General features: G+C 41.6%; 1 protein-coding gene across 2 annotated transcripts in view; it reads left to right on the forward strand.

The window, feature by feature from the left end:
• The window catches only part of SRFBP1 (serum response factor binding protein 1), a 29,092-nt gene extending 15,887 nt beyond the window's left edge, over window positions 1–13,205 (forward strand). The window contains exons 4-8 of one of the 2 annotated variants that reach the window (XM_040967580.1): window positions 1,867–1,938; window positions 7,456–7,537; window positions 8,099–8,810; window positions 9,913–9,950; window positions 12,632–13,205. In XM_040967580.1, coding sequence (XP_040823514.1) covers window positions 1,867–1,938; window positions 7,456–7,537; window positions 8,099–8,810; window positions 9,913–9,950; window positions 12,632–12,816 — 1,089 coding nt within the window. In that variant the 3' untranslated portion in view covers window positions 12,817–13,205. The remainder of the gene's footprint in view (window positions 1–1,866; window positions 1,939–7,455; window positions 7,538–8,098; window positions 8,811–9,912; window positions 9,951–12,631) is intronic. The other variant, XM_040967651.1, reaches the window with a different exon arrangement.
• The last annotated feature ends 3,129 nt before the right edge of the window (window positions 13,206–16,334 follow it).

A 16,334-nucleotide genomic window follows, 5' to 3' on the forward strand; every position in this document is an offset into this window, starting at 1 on the left:
AGTCAAATAATGCTGCAGTAAATGTGGGAATGTGGCTTTTTGATAGTACTGTTTCCTGTGGATGGGATACCAGTGTCCCGGGTGGCAGCTTCCTATGCCACAATGCCTGACCCTCTCAATTATTTTTTAATATTTTGAACTTTCTGAAGTGTCTTTTTATTTTTCTCAGTCTTTCCTATGGTTTCTCCTTTATATAGTTATATAATTTTTCATTTAATACATTGTCTTCCTGTCTTTATCATGCTAAATATTTTTGCCTGAATTCTTTGTGTGATACATAATTTCATTGTCTGCTTTTTAGTTGTTTCTACTTACCAAGAATCTTTGCAATCCGTCTATTCTAGCATTTTAGAATCACCATGTGAGGGTAATGTTGTAGAACAGCATAGATGCTGATCCTCTGCCTTTGGTGCTGGCGTGCTGTATGGTCAATGGTTCGTGTCCCAGATGCTCCAGATCCGAAGCAGGACCCTGCTTCTAGCCTGGGACCTGCGGGAGATGTCCTTGGGACCTGTACTCATGTGGGTGACCCGAAAGAAGCTGTTGGCTCCCAGCTTTGGACCCTACCAGCTCTTGTGCTTTCAGCTCTTTGGGGGAATAAACCAGCAGATGAAAGGTGTTTCTCTTTATCTCTCTTCTTGTCATTCCCTCTCTCTTAGTAATTCTGACATTCGAGTAAAAAATAAATTTGGGGTGAAAAAGTAATGTTATGGCATTATAAACTTAGGTTTTATTTTGTTTTCTAATTTGCAAAAGTTTTATTCTAACAGGCAAAGTAATTGGCATTGTTATATCCTTGATGTTTGCTCTTAGTTATATTAAAGCTACAGAGGAGTCAATCTTGTATTTACTGTGTTTTTCTATTTCAAGTGCCTTTGTGTTTTTTAAAAAAAAAAATCTTTCGGTGTTTAGCAAAGGTCTGTGTTTGCGTTCCATGGTTACAGTTGTATTTATAGCCATTATAGTGGCCTTGCAAGTACTTTTCCATTTTCTTTTGTAATCTTTTATTTTCTGTTCTCTCCATTTTAAATGGCATCATGTAACTACTGCCTGTTTACTTAAACATAGACGATACTCACTGATCTTACGCTACTTTCTGTTTATTAAAAACAAAGTTTATTAACTGCTCTTTCTTCTGTATATACTCCCATGTTTATCCCAATGCTTGCTCTACAAATACAAACTCAGTATCAGACCTTTACCAAAAGGTATCTGCTGCTGCTGGTTTAAAGTTTTCTGTTAGAAGTTTCCTCTGGAGAAACACATGTGTACACTGTTCCCTGAACAGCTGGAATTGCAAAAACTGATTTGTGTAGATTTTGTGTTTGAGGAACAGCTTGTCTGGGTATAAAAATCCTTGGGTTTTACCGTGGCTTGTATTGAGGTCCTTGCTGTATAGTTGCTTATCAAGATCATTTCTTTAACTCAATTTACTGTGGCTTTTAAGAGTTATTCCTTTATTAGAAAGATTTACAGCGAAACAGAAACGGCTTCAGTCTGCTGGTTCACTCCCCATAACAGCCACAGATGAACTTCTTGCTGGTCTCCCACATGGGTGCAGGGTCCCAAGGCTATGGGCCACAAGCAGGGAGCTGGATGGGAAAGGAGCAGTCTCGACTGGACCCCCCAGCCAGCGCCCCTATGGGAGGCTAGTGCTTACAGGCAGCACATTAGCCGATTGAGCCATCCTTCCAGCCCTTTACTCTGGCTTTTTAGTAGCGTGATAATTTCTTACACTGGCAGGAGTTACTGTTCCAAAAGTGAAGATTTTATGTAATATATCAAGAGTTCTTTGAACACACCATAGGAAAGAATGTAGTGACAGTGTAAAATCAGATTTCTAACTAATACTACTTTGTGTTGCAGGAGTTGAAACCTGATACAGTAACTAGATCTGCTCTTGGTGATGATATCAACTTTGAGAAAATTTGCAAGAAGGTATATGTGCAATAAATCATTTGTTGTGTTGTTTTCGTCGTGTCACCGTCACAGGAAAGTTATCAAGAGGGCCATTAATGTTTTTCTCTCTGAGCTCTAATGTTGCCACAGAAAAATGTCTTAATGACATTTATGAGGTTTGCTTTGCTGTAATCCACCTCCCCAGGGTCGTTAACGTATGTAAGATTTTCTGTTATTTAACAGTTGGTCTCAGCCTTCTTAGTTAGAACTATCTGTTTCTAACAGATCATTGTCATATCATTTAATCTCTTCATTCATTCTGTGAAATATTTTGTAGCTGCTTTTAAAGGAGGTTTATATCTTGGCACAGTAGCCTAGTGCCTGAAGTCCTTGCCTAGCTCCCCATATGGGCGTTTCCAGAAAATGTGGTCTCTCTCTTATTCTCTGTAAATCTGACTTTCCAATAGCAATAAATAAATCTTTTTAAAAAGTTTTAATGGAGTTCAAAAAATTGGAAGAGCTGAGTAGCTCTGTGCACTGTCATGTGACATAGTAGCACTGTGCACTGTCATGTGACATAGTAGCACTGTGCACTGTCATGTGACATAGTAGCTCTGCGCACTGTCATGTGACATAGTAGTTCTGTGCACTGTCATGTGACATAGTAGCACTGTGCACTGTCATGTGACATAGTAGCACTGGGCACTGTCATGTGACATAGTAGCACTGTGCACTGTCATGTGGCATAGTCTTCTCTCTGCAAGACGAGTTCTCCTGAGAACAGGTTTTGTGTTGCCTGACTTTTCTGTTTCCTGTTTTTACTTTCATTGATTTTTGCTGAACTCTACATTACTTCTGACTGTTTTCTACCAATTCTCCTACTATCAAGTAACCTTGTTATTTGAATAAGCACCATGTTCTATAATAATTCCAAGAAATAAATATTCGCTATAAAATTAAGTAAATCTAGGTATGTGTGGATCACTTAAGCTTTGATTCTCACAGCATTTAGAGCTTTTGTGCTTTGGGCAGTTCATTCCAGGCCCACAGAAAGCCTCCTGGTTCTTAGGGTGCATGCATGCATTCTTGACATGCCTTTGACTTGGTGGCAGCGTTGGTTATAAGGATGATGGCTGTGGATGCTGGTGTCTGTAGTATGTACGTGACCGTAGTTCTGAGAGGATCCCTATACCCATTCCTTGTCAGTTAGCCATTCTTTCAAATCAGACTGATGGAAGTGGTACTGCATGCATTAAAGCAGTGTTGAAGTCTCATGCTCTCTCAAAAAAGTTGCACTGACCAAGTTTGCCTGTGACGCTTGTGCTGTGTGGCCTCTAGCTTTCCACTCTGCTGCGCCGGGAGCACTGCCTCCTACCCTCCTGGGCCTTTGGCAATGCTTTCCTGGCATCCAGCTCCTTAACCCTGCCCCCACCTCCATCTTCCTACTGCCACTACCACCAGTACCAAACTGCAGTATCTAAATAGGTGAGGTGTCAATAAAAGCTCTTTCATTAAATTAGCGTATTACTACTTTGGAAATTTTGGTTTTCTAAAATTGTTTTCTGCCCCTAAGTGCTTTTTCGGCATTCATCTTCATCTATCTCTCCTTATCATATTCATCTCTGTAGCTTTGCAGTACTTAAAACATAGGTTTTTACAGTTTGTAAACATATATATGAATATATGACGAATATTTTGGCTTCTGAGTTTACCTGCAGAAGTTGAACATCGTTTTTCATTTGTTCTTGTTATATTTGGTTTTTATGATTGTTCTATGTAATTGATTGTTGGACAAAAATAATCTGTTGTAGGATCAGCGATTTTGTAAAGAAAGATTTATTTATTTTGATTTGAAAGGCATATTTACAGAGAGAGGGAGAAAGGAGAAGGCTTCTATACAGTGGTTCACTCCCCAAATGACCACAATGGCCAAAGCTGAGCTGATCTGAAGCTCAGAGCCTAGAGCCTCTTTCCTCGTGGGTTCCAGGTCCCAGAGGCTTGGGCCCTCCTCCACTGCTTTCCCAGGCCCTAAGCAAAGAGCTGGATCAGAAATTGAATAGCCAACACACGAACTGGAGCCCTTATGGGATGTCAGCACCACAGGACAGAGGATTGGCCTGTTGAGTCACGGCACCAGCCCCAGGATCAGTGAATTTAGAGTGAGCTGCTCCTAGAAGGTAAAATTAATGTCTGGAAGTTAATATTTAAGTTTTGACTAAAGATAGACAGCAGCATTTCACTAAGCTGATCTAATGGTCAGAAGAAGTAGAAGATCAGTTGGACTGGATTGTTTCTCTAAAAAGGCAGGGTAAAAGAATTAACATTAATATCTGAAGATACCCATGCCGCAAAGCTATTACTTTCTTGAAATAAAAAACGTTGAGGTTAAATGATATAAAATTTGTTAGCATATAAATGACTTTTTCTAGAATGCTCGTTTACCAACATAATTTACCAAAATCTGCTTAGTTTTCGTGTGAGCTTGCATCTGTATATGCTTTTTTTTTTTCCATTATTTTTGTAATATTTTTATCTGGCATAGAAACAGTCATTGGGCTAAATATAAGAAAGTACAGCTCTTTTATTTTCTTCCTGTATAAAAGCCATCACTTATCTATTTTAGGCTTAATTAACAGCCTTAGCTTGTATCCTATGTAATTAAGACATGAAAACATTGTGTGGCCTCCAGAGGATCCAGGCTTGCTTAGCCCTGACCTGCTGGTCCACCCCAATGGACTGTTTGCTATTGTCTTGCTAAATGTTTTTAATAATTAAACCAAATTGATTTTTCCAATTTTGCTGCAAGTGTTCATTTAGCATTATTTTTAGACAAGATTTCAAAGAATTTACATCGTGTGTAAGAGATGCTTGTTATTTTTAGCCTAGTCTTCAACATTTAGAAGTGTATCCTCAAAATTATTTTCAAAATTGAACAGCAAAGGCTTTTGTTCTCACAGTAAATACCCATCAGCCAAAATAAAAATTTCCCATTAAAAGATGAGGTGTTTTCACTTTTTTGTTTAATTTATTTGAAATGGAAGAAACCAGAGGTGTGTGAAAGCCACAGTTTCCTGACAGTCTTCCATGGCAAACATTGTACCCGCTTTAAATAGGGAAAGTTGTGGTTTCCTTCATACCTCTCAGTGCTGTGAAGAATTTTTCATGCAGGTGTAAATGCTGTTGGTTTGCAGAGACTTATTGGTAGACTTTTTCAAAGGTTTCAGACTATATTTACTTAAATTTAAGATGTGTCACTACATTTTTATTCCTTTTGGCTATCTCCGTAACATTTAGTGTGCCTCTTCTTGAGATTACCGCGTTCTTCCGTGGATCAGCCGCTGTGCCTTTGTCTTAGCCTTTAAATCAGAAGGCTCCCAGGAGCCTCCAAGGTGGTCTGTGTGTTCACATGTGGAAGTTGGCATCTTCCCATCATTAGGGCTCCGAAAATACGGAGTGGGTGGCAAGAAGAAGCCTGAAGAAGGAAGGTGGGAGAGGAACTGAAGTCTCTCCTGGGAGTTCCGATGCTTGGCCCGGTCTGAAGCCCATGGCTGACCCATGTGCTACAGGGCCGTGGACCCTGCCAAGGGCTGGACCTGAGCCGCTGTGCCACCAGACCCTCTTCGACTTCTTTTACAAACACGCACAACTTACACTGTAGAAATATCTGAATGGATCACAAAAGTGAGGTGAAGTGATATGTAATCATTGGGAAGAGAAGTTGTTCAGAATAGTGGTTTAAAGTCAACTTTACACTATTGGATTAACTGATAGATAAAAATTTTCATTTGTATACCCTCTAGCTCTTTTTGAAATTTCAATTTAAAGAAGTTAAAAGAATGATTTTCTAAGAATAAGATTCTTAATAAAATTAAAGAATTTAAATTTTTTAATATGATAATTGCCTTAAGAATAAAATTAAATTCTGATTGAACAAAAAAAGAATAAAATTAAATTTTTTTAAATGTTAGATTGTTTTACAAGGAAAGAATTTAAAAGTGTAATTTTTAAAGTGGCGTTTTTTTTCTTAGATTGGCTACAGAATAAAAGAGAGGGAGACACAGACACAGAGAAAGAGGGCTTCCATCCACTCGTTTATTCCCCACATGGTCACTGAGACCGGGCCAGACCAAAGCCCGGAGCCTGAGACTCCTGAGGGGCTCCTGCAAGGTGGCAGGGCCCAGCACGTCAGCCATCTCCAGCCTCCTTCCCAGACACAGGCACAGAACTAGACTGGAAATGGAGCAGCTGGGACCAGAACAAGTGCCTAAATAGGACACTAGCATTGCAAGCAGTGGCTCAACATGCTAGATGACAGTGGGGACCCCAAAATTGACATTTCTAACTGAAGACTTTCTTCTTTATTAGTATTTTAAGGCTGGAACATTAAATCCTTTGGGCTTATGTAGCATATTTGATGGTTGCCCCAGTAACCTGAGGCCGGAACTTGCTTCAAGCCTGATCCCAGGCTACAATGCAGAGCAGATGGCGAAATTCTGGCAGCCCCCTCAGCCAGTGAGGTCACCACTGCACCAGTGAGGGGCCGCAGCGACCCCCGGTCCAGCTTGCGTGTTGAGGGGAGTTTAAAACCCCTCTGCGCGGCTCTTCACTTTGCAACTCCCTATTCCACAACTGCCTTTCCGCTGCAGGGGAGTAAGCTCCGGGAGCGCAGGTTCCCTGGGGTAAAAACCATCTAATTCTTGGTCTATATTCAGCTGATACATTCATTCCCTGGTGGTCAGCGAATGTCAAAAAATTAATACTGTGTATGTTAATACCAGTTTTCCCGTTTGTATATTTTACCACCCAGTACAATACATTTTTCTCAGTCATAGCTACAATCAACTCAGAGTTTTTTGCAATAAAAATAAATCTTTAAAAAAATATTTTTTTTAGTTGGAAAGTGAAATATAGAGAAGAGGAGAGACAGAAAGGAAGATCTTCCATCCACTGATTCACTTCCCAGGTGGCCACAGCGGCCAGAGCTGAGTTAATCAGGAGCCAGGAGCTTCCTCCAGTTCTCCCACACGGGTGCAGGGTCTCAGGGCTTTGGGCCGTCCTTGACTGCTTTCCCAGGCCACAAGCAGGGAGCTGGATAGAAAACAGGGCCGCCAGGACATGAGCCAGTGCCCATATGGGATCCTGGCTCATGCAAGGTGAGGACTTTAGCTACTAGGCTATCATGCTGGGCCCAATCTAAGTACATTTTAAAACACTTTTATGACTACTGTATGAAAAATTGACAAAGAACGCAGTGCAAAGAAGAGTGATATGAGTAACTTAGTCTTCAGAGCTCAGTCTCTTAGGTGCTTTGAAAGGACTGACTTAAATATATAGGCACATATTTTACTTAGCACAGTCCTGGAAATTTCTTAGGTTCCTAAGGAATATCGTTATTAATTGATTATCTAGTCATTTTTAATTGCTCTGAAGCTGTAGTGTTTTTTCAGCCTGATCCTTGTGTGTAGTAAACTTACTTCACGAGAGTATTAGACTGTGGTAGATCTCCTCCCCTCCAGTAGTACTGAGTTCTTTCGTTTGCATGTTTTCAATGTGCAGCCCGATTCCACTGCAGCAGAGAGAGCGGTTGCCAGGCTGGCGGCTCACCCCCTCCTCAAGAAGAAGGTCGACGGGCTGAAAGGTAAGAAGCCAGGGGCTTCGAAGTGGAGAGTTGAAGAGCATTTGTGTGTGTGATTTGGGATTCAAAAAATTGTTGGCTCACCTTAAATATTTACATAGTTATTCTGTTATGATTCCCTTTAAAATTAGTGTTTCAAATAGGTGGCAATGTGGAAATGTGTCTAAAAATATGTCTGATGTCTGAGAAAAAACTAGGTCTGTTTTTTTTTCCTGCCTGAACCCTGTTACCACACATAGCATAATGTGTAAATATATATCTTATGTATAACATATATGATAAAATGCGAATGCATTTGATTTTTCTGAATATCTCGCTCCTTTTGATTGTACCACTCTATCACTTAATTTTTATTAATGTGTAAATATTTCAAATTACATCTTTAGAATATTTTTACTTTTGTCCCAGGTTATTTTGTTTTTGTCTAAAACCACAGCTTACAGTATTTGATACATAATTGTTTAAAAAATTCAAGTTGTCGTTTTATTTTATTTCAAGGGCTGTATTGACTAAGTGATGCTCTATATATTTTATTTTAAAACCACTCCTGCACTCTTATTGCAGCTGCTGTGCAGGCCTTTAAAGATGCAAGACAGAATGTTGCTGAAGTTGGATCATCAGAGAGCACTTCACAAGAGAATCCTTCCAAGGATGGTTTGTGTTCAAAAGACGATGGGAGCAAGTCACAAGAAGGGGTCATTAGCAGTGAACAGAAAATGCAAGAAACCAAAGTACTGGGTAAGAAACAAATTAGTAATTCAACAGAAAAAGTGACCAAGAAGAAAGATGGACCAAGAGCAGGGAAGACCGCTGCGCCTTCTCCATCCAAGGCTTCAGGGAGGGGTTCTGCAGTTGCCCTCAAATCCCAGAAGACACCTGCTGAGCCAGAGGTGAGAACGCTAAGTCAGACCTCGACCAGGGAAGCGTCTGAAAGCTCCCGGGGCGATAGCAGTGACGACGAGGCAGGGGTGCGGCAGGAGGAGTATTTTGACGACAGCACAGAGGAGCGGTTTTACAGGCAGTCCTCCATGTCTGAGGAGGAGAGTGACAGCGGAGATGACTTCTTCATTGGAAAAGTGAAACGCACTCGGAAGAAGGACCGTGGTTGCCATGGTTCCGTTGAGGAACACAGACCTCCCCAGAAGGTGTTACCCAAGCAGCATGCGCAGGAAGCACATCGGGATCATGGAAATGACGAGAGCAAGTCAAGTATGGAAGCCAGGAAATTCGAATCTGTGTTTTTCCACTCCTTATCTGGAGCCAAAAGCTCTAAAAGGTAAAGATGTTTTTCTAATCTGAAATTGTTAGTGTTTGCTTTTTTGGAATATACAAATTAGCTACATTATCCTAGTACTGAGAAAAGAAACTCTCTCTCAGAGCTCAAATTTGTACAACTGTTCCTGTTTTTAGATTTATACCTGCCCTCCACGTGACAGTCATGTAACAATCCACGTATATTTAGCGTAGCACTTGCATGCAGACGCTCCAAGGATGAGACGTGGTAGCCACATGATAAGCTTAGCCAATTAATGTTTTATTTATTTGGTTATCAAAAAGCTTCAGATTGATTTTTGGTGAAAAACTTTGGAAAATGTTTTGACTGAACTTTGTGCAGAAAAAGCAGCCATGGTGTTTTTCTTTGATTGGGAGTATTGCAGGCAGCAGTCGTTGCCTGTGAAGTCCTGTGCAGAGCGTAGGCTGCTGGCTCGAAGCTGAGCTTCGCCACGCTCACTCGTGCTGGATGATGTTGCTGCCTGCATCCCTGCGTGCGCACTCACAGTCACAGCTCGTTTACAGTTCTAATCTGATGAATTTCTTCCCATTTTAGAGTAAAGATCAAGGTTAGCTAGTTTCGTAACAGCTACTCAAGTCAGTAAACTTTTTCTCTGTAAGGGTTAGTCTTGTGTGGTTTAGAATAACGTGAGTTAGAAAGAAATTTTCTAAAAAAACAAAAAGGGTAAGAAAAGATATATAATCAAAATACTTAATTTCATTTCGGAAATCTGCTTCAAAGAGTTACTTTTCTTATTTGAGAGTAACTTTCCACCATTTCTTTTCTTCCCCATGAAGCATTGGTCTTAATTGTTTTTGTGTGACTCATTCTCCCTGCAATAGACTTTATGAATTCTTTGTCTGGTTAGACCCCAGGAGCAAAGACAAGGTGGGCACATAGAACATCATCAGTTCTGAGCAGGTGTTCCCAAGTATGGGAGGAAGAGCTCCTCGCGTGATGTGCCCATGCCAGCCTCACTGTCTGCATTTCACTGATTGTCTGGGGAGAGTGGATGGTACAGTCCTCTGAATCAGTTCTATCATGAACTTTATTATTTTATCTTCTTAAAAGCATGGAAGTCATAATGATATTTTTCTTCTTTTAGCAGTATCAGAGAACAGGCCCCAAAGAGCAGAACCCTGGGTAAGTGTGAATATTCCATTCTCCCAGCATCACAGACGCTGTGAAGAGCAGCTCTGTTGCCCACAGGCCTCCAGGCATCTGGTCCCTTCCTATCTTGTGCTTCTTCCCGCCTCCAGGTCCCAGGTAGAAGGGAGCAAAATGCATGAAGACTTCTGCAGTAGGATTTCATGAGTCAGGCTTGAGCATGCCAAAAAACAGTCTACTCACATTTCATTGCCCAGCATTCTAACACGTGACTATCAAATCACAAAGAAGATAAGAAATGTCATCTGTGCATGTGTCTAGAAGAAAGGAAGGGGAAGCTTTCTGTCACCACGTGCTCGTGTCTCCTTTCCTCCCACTCAGCCAGCCAACTAACTGAATTCACACCGCTGGGCACAGCTCCGAGTCCAGGGGGAGGGTGAATGGGTGCCTGCTGTTCGAGCGACTGACTCCCCTTAGCTTCCTGACCTTATATCAGAGGGAAGCTGCCAGGTACACAGGTGGGAGCTAGAGTAAAGGAGAAAGTAAGCCCCACAGCACATTGCTGCCTAAAGCGCTGCTGACAGCTCCTGGGGCCTCTGGAAGGAGCTTCTCTGCGTTGTTTCCTCCGGTCCCAGACTGTCTTCCTGGGGAGATCTTTGTCCCATGGCTACATGGCTGTGTGTGCGGGATGGTCCTGGAGACTCGTGCCAGATTACTGCTGCAAATACGCGTCACTTACAGCCTTGAGAGATTGTTCTGTCAGAGAAAATTTTCCACCCCAGCCTATGATTTCTTGCACTTGACACTTCCTGAAAAACATAATTGATTTCTGTCCTCTGTTCTCTCACCTCAGGGTTGGGTGGTATTTTTTCCTTCCGCCAGTCATTCAGCATCTGCTGTGTTGCAACTTGGGTCTGCATGCCCAAGTGCTGCCTTTGCTCTGGTCTGTGCCCCAGAGCAGCAACTTCCTAGGTCTGTGTGGTGTTGGATCTGCGTCTTACACTGTTGGGGGAGCAAAGGCTTTTCCAAGCCCTGAGTTCCCAGGGATGGCCAGTTCTCTCCTGAACACTTCTCTTTCTTCCTCTACACCATCAAAACAGCCAACAGTAGACCAATCTTTGTTTTTTACATTAAAAAAAAAATTAGAAGTAATAATTATACATATTTATGGGATACATTGTGATATTTCATATGTGATCAAAATAAGGATAATTAACATTCGAATCTTTCATTGTCATTACTTTCATGATCAGAAAAGTTGTGTTCCTGTGTTCTGTTTGCTCTATAGCTGACTCTATAGGCGCTCTGCTGCACTGTTCAACAGTAGGAACTTGGGTGTGATAGTCTGATGGCTAAAGTCCTCACCTTGCAATGCAGGGATCCCATATGGGCGCCAGTTCTAATCCCAGCAGCCCCACTTCCCATCCAGCTCCCTGCTTGTGGCATGGGAAAACAGTCAAGGACGGCCCAAATCCTTGGGACCCTATGCCCACATGGGAGACCTGGAAGAGGCTCCTGGCTCCTGGCTCCTGGCATCGGATTGGTTCAGCTCTGACTGTTGCGGCCATGTGTGCAGTGAATCAGCAGACAGAAGAGCTTCCTCTCTGTCTCTCCTGTACTCTATCTAGCTGACGTTCCAATAAATATACATATATGAATCTTTTTTTAAAAAGTAAAAAATAGTAGGAACTTACTCCTTCTAGTTAAGTCTGATTTGGGAACCAGTGTGTGTAACAAGGTGAGATGACCTCATTGTGATTCTGTTTGATTTTCCTTTCTCTGATAGCTAATGAAACAATCTTTAATCTTTTTTTTCTAATTATTTTGTTGACCATTTATATTCCTTCTTTTGGGAATTGTCTTTTAAACCTTCTGCTTGTGTTTATTCTTTAAGATTTATTATTGGAAAGGTAGACTTACAGAGAGAAGGAGAGACAGAGAGAAAGATCCTCGATCCAGTGATTCACTCCCCAAGTAGTCACAATGGCCAGAGCTAAGCCAATCGGAAGCCAGGAGCCAGGAGCCTCTTGCTGGTCTCCCAAGCGGGTACAAGGTTCCAAGGCTTTAGGCCATCCTCTATTGCTTTCCCAGGCCATCAGTAAGAAGCTAGAATGGAAGTGGAGCAGCTGGAACATGAACCGGTACCCTTGTGGGATCCTGACTATAGGAAAATAAGGATTTAGTTACTGAGCCATCCCACCGGAGACCCAAGGCCACAGTGCTAGGACCTGAATTTTCTGGCTGCAAGTGGTCCTTACTTAGTTATTATAAGCTGGTGACATTCCTTTGAAAACATGGGAAAATGAACTCGGTTTTTTTAGTTTATGCTTTGTGTATGTTATCACACAGCATAATGACCATTACAACACTCAGTATCTAACAAGTAGTAGGGAGTACAGATGGATCTCAGAAAGTTTGTGGGAAATGGAATTAAGGCATATATGGCACAAAAGTTTGTAATGAATGCAGTGTTTTTGTAATAAATGTTTGCCACAACTTCACCCTCTATATCCCAAAATTAATTTCCAATATATCAGCTGTCGGGGTCATGCTGTTCTCTGTTGAATTTCAGTTTTAAATTGTTGACGTGTGCCATTAAAAAAACAAAAAAACAGATTTCTTCCTGCATTAGTGATTTGAAAAATATGAAACGCTCTTGAATATTATTAGGTGTAGGCAGCTAACTTTTAAAAATTGATTTTCCTTTTCCTTTGTAGATTTCACACAAGACAAACCTCAGATCAAGAGTCAGTTCCGGAAGAACACACAGAAAGGGCCACAAAACACGAAACCGCCGTCGCAGCTGCCCCTGCATCCTTCCTGGGAAGCGAGCAGGAAGCGGAAGGAGCAGCAGTCGAAAATTGCTGTGTTTCAGGGGAAAAAAATCACTTTTGATGATTGATTAGTGGTACCTTTTTTGTAAATTAAAATTTTTTCTTTAACTCGCCTATTTAAATGAATATTTAATACCTCCTTGAAGAAAGGTAGAATGTGTTTGTCTTTTTCCTTCTTGCATCCAAATTATTTTTCATAAGTCAACCTGTATACTTACTAACATAATAATATACACCAGGTTGTTTCCCCCATAAAAGAACTTGGGGAATATGGGGGTCACAGGTTTTGCCATTTGTGCTTCTAAGAAGTGTATGTCACTAGTTCAGTTCTGTTTTGTGGCTTAAAGTAACTGTTAGGATACGTTAAAATAGATCGCCTCTGTTGAAAGTTATTTTTGTTAGCAAAAGTAAAATATGGATGTACAAATAACAATTATTGTTTTGATTACTGTTACTATGTACTTGGGATCCATTATTTTCTATTTCCATTACCTAGGGAAGTTTTTGAACATCACACACAACCAGAACTTAGTTTTACTCCTACGTTTCATTGCTTAGGAGTTTTTCTGGAAATAAAAAATGTGTAACATTTATCCATTTGACCATTTGCACTCAGAACAGCTTTTGAGAAATTGTGACTTGCACTTTCTGAGCACAACTCCAGACATGAGTAGGACTGGAGGAGCCTTCCCTGTGGGGGCTCTGCCAAGAGGCTGAGGGGACCCTCCTGAGGGGGACTGCTCCCATCCACACAGCATTGCTGTTTCCTCTAAGGAATGCAGGGTCCGAAAAAGCCACCCCAGTTTTCCTTGGTTTTGTTTTGGTTTTCTGCTCTAGGAGAAATTTAAAGGTTCTTGGCTAACTAGATGATGCTAACTAAATTGCATGTTTTCAGGCAGGTGTGGAGTCCCTAAGAATGCCTGAATTCCATGTCAGAAAGCCTGAGTGCACATCTCGGCCCTGCTTCCCATTCCAGCTTCCTACTGGTACGCACACTGGGAGGCGAGAGGTCACGCCCTGGGGACCCTGCCACCAATGTGGGAATCCAGATGGGGATCTGGGCTCCCAGGCTTAGCCCAGCATCAGCCATTGTGGACATTTGGGCAGTGAACCAGTAGACAAGATGTCTTACTCTTTGTGCTGCTACCTTTCAATTAAATAATATAATTAAAAAGTTTTAAATTGCAAAATAAAGATCATATATCCTGCAAGTTATTAGCACAGAAGGTCATCAGATGACTAGACTTAACAAGCTCTCTAGTAATTACTGTCTAGATTAAGAGTTAAGAATTGAGATAATTAGAATAATGGAATTCAGCGTATGTAGTAAGAAAATTAATTTTTTGTGTTGAAAATGTGCTCTGTACTTTTTTATTTTGATCTAATTTCAGATTGACAGGATGAAAGGAAATGCATCTGTGCTTCATCAGAGAATGTTCTAGACTGACCGAGGATGGTGCCCTCATGGCCAGGTCTCCCCAAATCTTACTCCAGTCAGAAGACGGAAAAGGTTCACGTTTCTTGGTTGCTAGGTTTTGTTAGCTGCAAAGACCTGTTGAACTTGGTTCTGGGATACAGTGCAATTACTGAAGCAGAGCTCTTTTACCACACTCTGCCCTGTAAACAGGAGTCCAAAATAGCCCTTAGTCTATGACAGTGACTCGGCTTGGCAGCGCCCTCATTCCGCCCTCGTGCACAGTGGTGGGCAACATCCAGAGATATTTTCTGTCATCGCTAGGGAAAAGAGGGTGCTACGTACAGTACTTACCATGCATGCCACCATACTTTCCAGCCTAAATTAACAGTAGAAAGGTTGAAAGACCTTCATCTAGGGCTCAGTTGGTCCTATTCCTGAGGCATTGCCACTGTAACAGCTCCACCTGATAGTCTGTCTGCTACAGTTTTCTGAGGTCACAGACAGTCCTCAACCAGAGCCTCGGGCACCCTTTTACACGTCTCCAGAGCACGTTCATTCTGTGTGTCTGTATTCTCCATGTACTGCCTCACAACTTGCAGTCACATTGATCTGCCCAAACTCTCAGCTCCTGACTCTCCCGCCCCATAAGGCTGCATGGCCCTGCTCTCACCGTGCTGTGAAGTCTTCAGGCACTGAGCTAACACACTGCTTGTACAGCACTCTGCTCTGGGCCCTGGCTGCTGCCAGTTGTCAACACCATCGTTTTATGCTTTGCTCACTTTTAGTAGTTGTTTAAAGGGACAACTCCACAGCCACTGTGATTCCACTAGGGTCATAAATATGAGTCCTTCAGTATTTATTTCGAAGTTCAAATTGTGCTTCATTGTTTTTTTGAAGGTCTATTTTGTTTTAATTGAAAAGTCACATTTACAGAGAGGAGAGACGGAAAGATCTCTGTCTGTTGATTCACTCCCCAGGAGCTTCTTTGGGTCTCCCATGCAGGTGCAGAGTTCCAAGCTTCGGCCATCCTCTACTGCTTTCCCAGGCTACAAGCAGAGAGCCAGATGGGAAGTGGAGCAGCCGGGATTAGAACCAGTGCTCATGTGGTATCCCAGTGAATGCAAGGCAAGGATTAAGCCACTAGGCTATCACACCAGGCCCATTGTGCTTAATTTTATAAGTTATTTCTTTACCTCTGAGAAAGTTGGTTCATAGAAAATAGTTTTAGAACTGTAAAGTGATGCTTGTATAGTACAGACCAACTAACTAGTTAATCTCAGAATTGTTTGAAGCATACCCATCAAAAAAAAAAAAAAAACATGATGGAGTATAGACACCAGGAGATTATTGTCTATAAAAGCTTAAGCAAACTACCCGAACTGTCAGAATAAACTCTTCCAGAACTCTGCGTTTAAAGGCTTTGTGGCAAGCCAAGGAGGATTTTTTTTTTCAAGAAAAACATCTGAATCTTGATGGTTGTGACATCTCCACTTGCTCTGTTTCCATTTTCTAGTCCCCAGATGCATGTTAGCCTGAAACCACAGTGGAAAACCACCAGGCTGGCATCACTGGAGGGAGGCTAAAAGCATTGGAACTTCTTCAAAGACATATTTTGTTGTCATTTGACCTGTCTAGTCATTTACTGGAAGACCCCCTTGCAAGACTGTCTTCAGAGAATCCGAGCCAGGCTTGGTCAGTGCAGTAAGGTTTCGCCTGAGATATCTTTTCAAAAATAATTAATTTAACATCAAAACTGCCTCAGGCAGAGAGTAGCAGCTGGTGTAAGTTAATGAGAAAGCATAGGAGGAAGCTGGAGAATCCGGTCTGCATAGGGACTGTGATAAGTTCAGAAATGTTTCTTGAAATCAGGAAGATGGCACAGTCACTAACTCCGTGAATACTTGGGGAGTTACCAGGATTTCCCTAGACTGGCTGATGGTGGGATGCTAAGACAAGTGAAGCTTAAAGGAATCCTCAACTTCTGGCAAAGTGGTCAAGGTGTATCCTATCACGGAGAGAGAGCCCCTCAACTAAACAGTATTGATTCTAGAAATTTAAGGAAATTTCTTTCCAAATATTAGCTTACCACTCAGCTAAATGACTCTGACATCGGTGTCTGTCCATTACAAAGAATACAGACTTCACCAGAGTAACTTGGAAGTCAACAGC

This window comes from Ochotona curzoniae, unplaced genomic scaffold, assembly GCF_017591425.1.
Source record: "Ochotona curzoniae isolate NIBS_2020 unplaced genomic scaffold, NIBS_Ocur_1.0 contig_1, whole genome shotgun sequence".
Classification (NCBI taxonomy): domain Eukaryota; kingdom Metazoa; phylum Chordata; class Mammalia; order Lagomorpha; family Ochotonidae; genus Ochotona; species Ochotona curzoniae.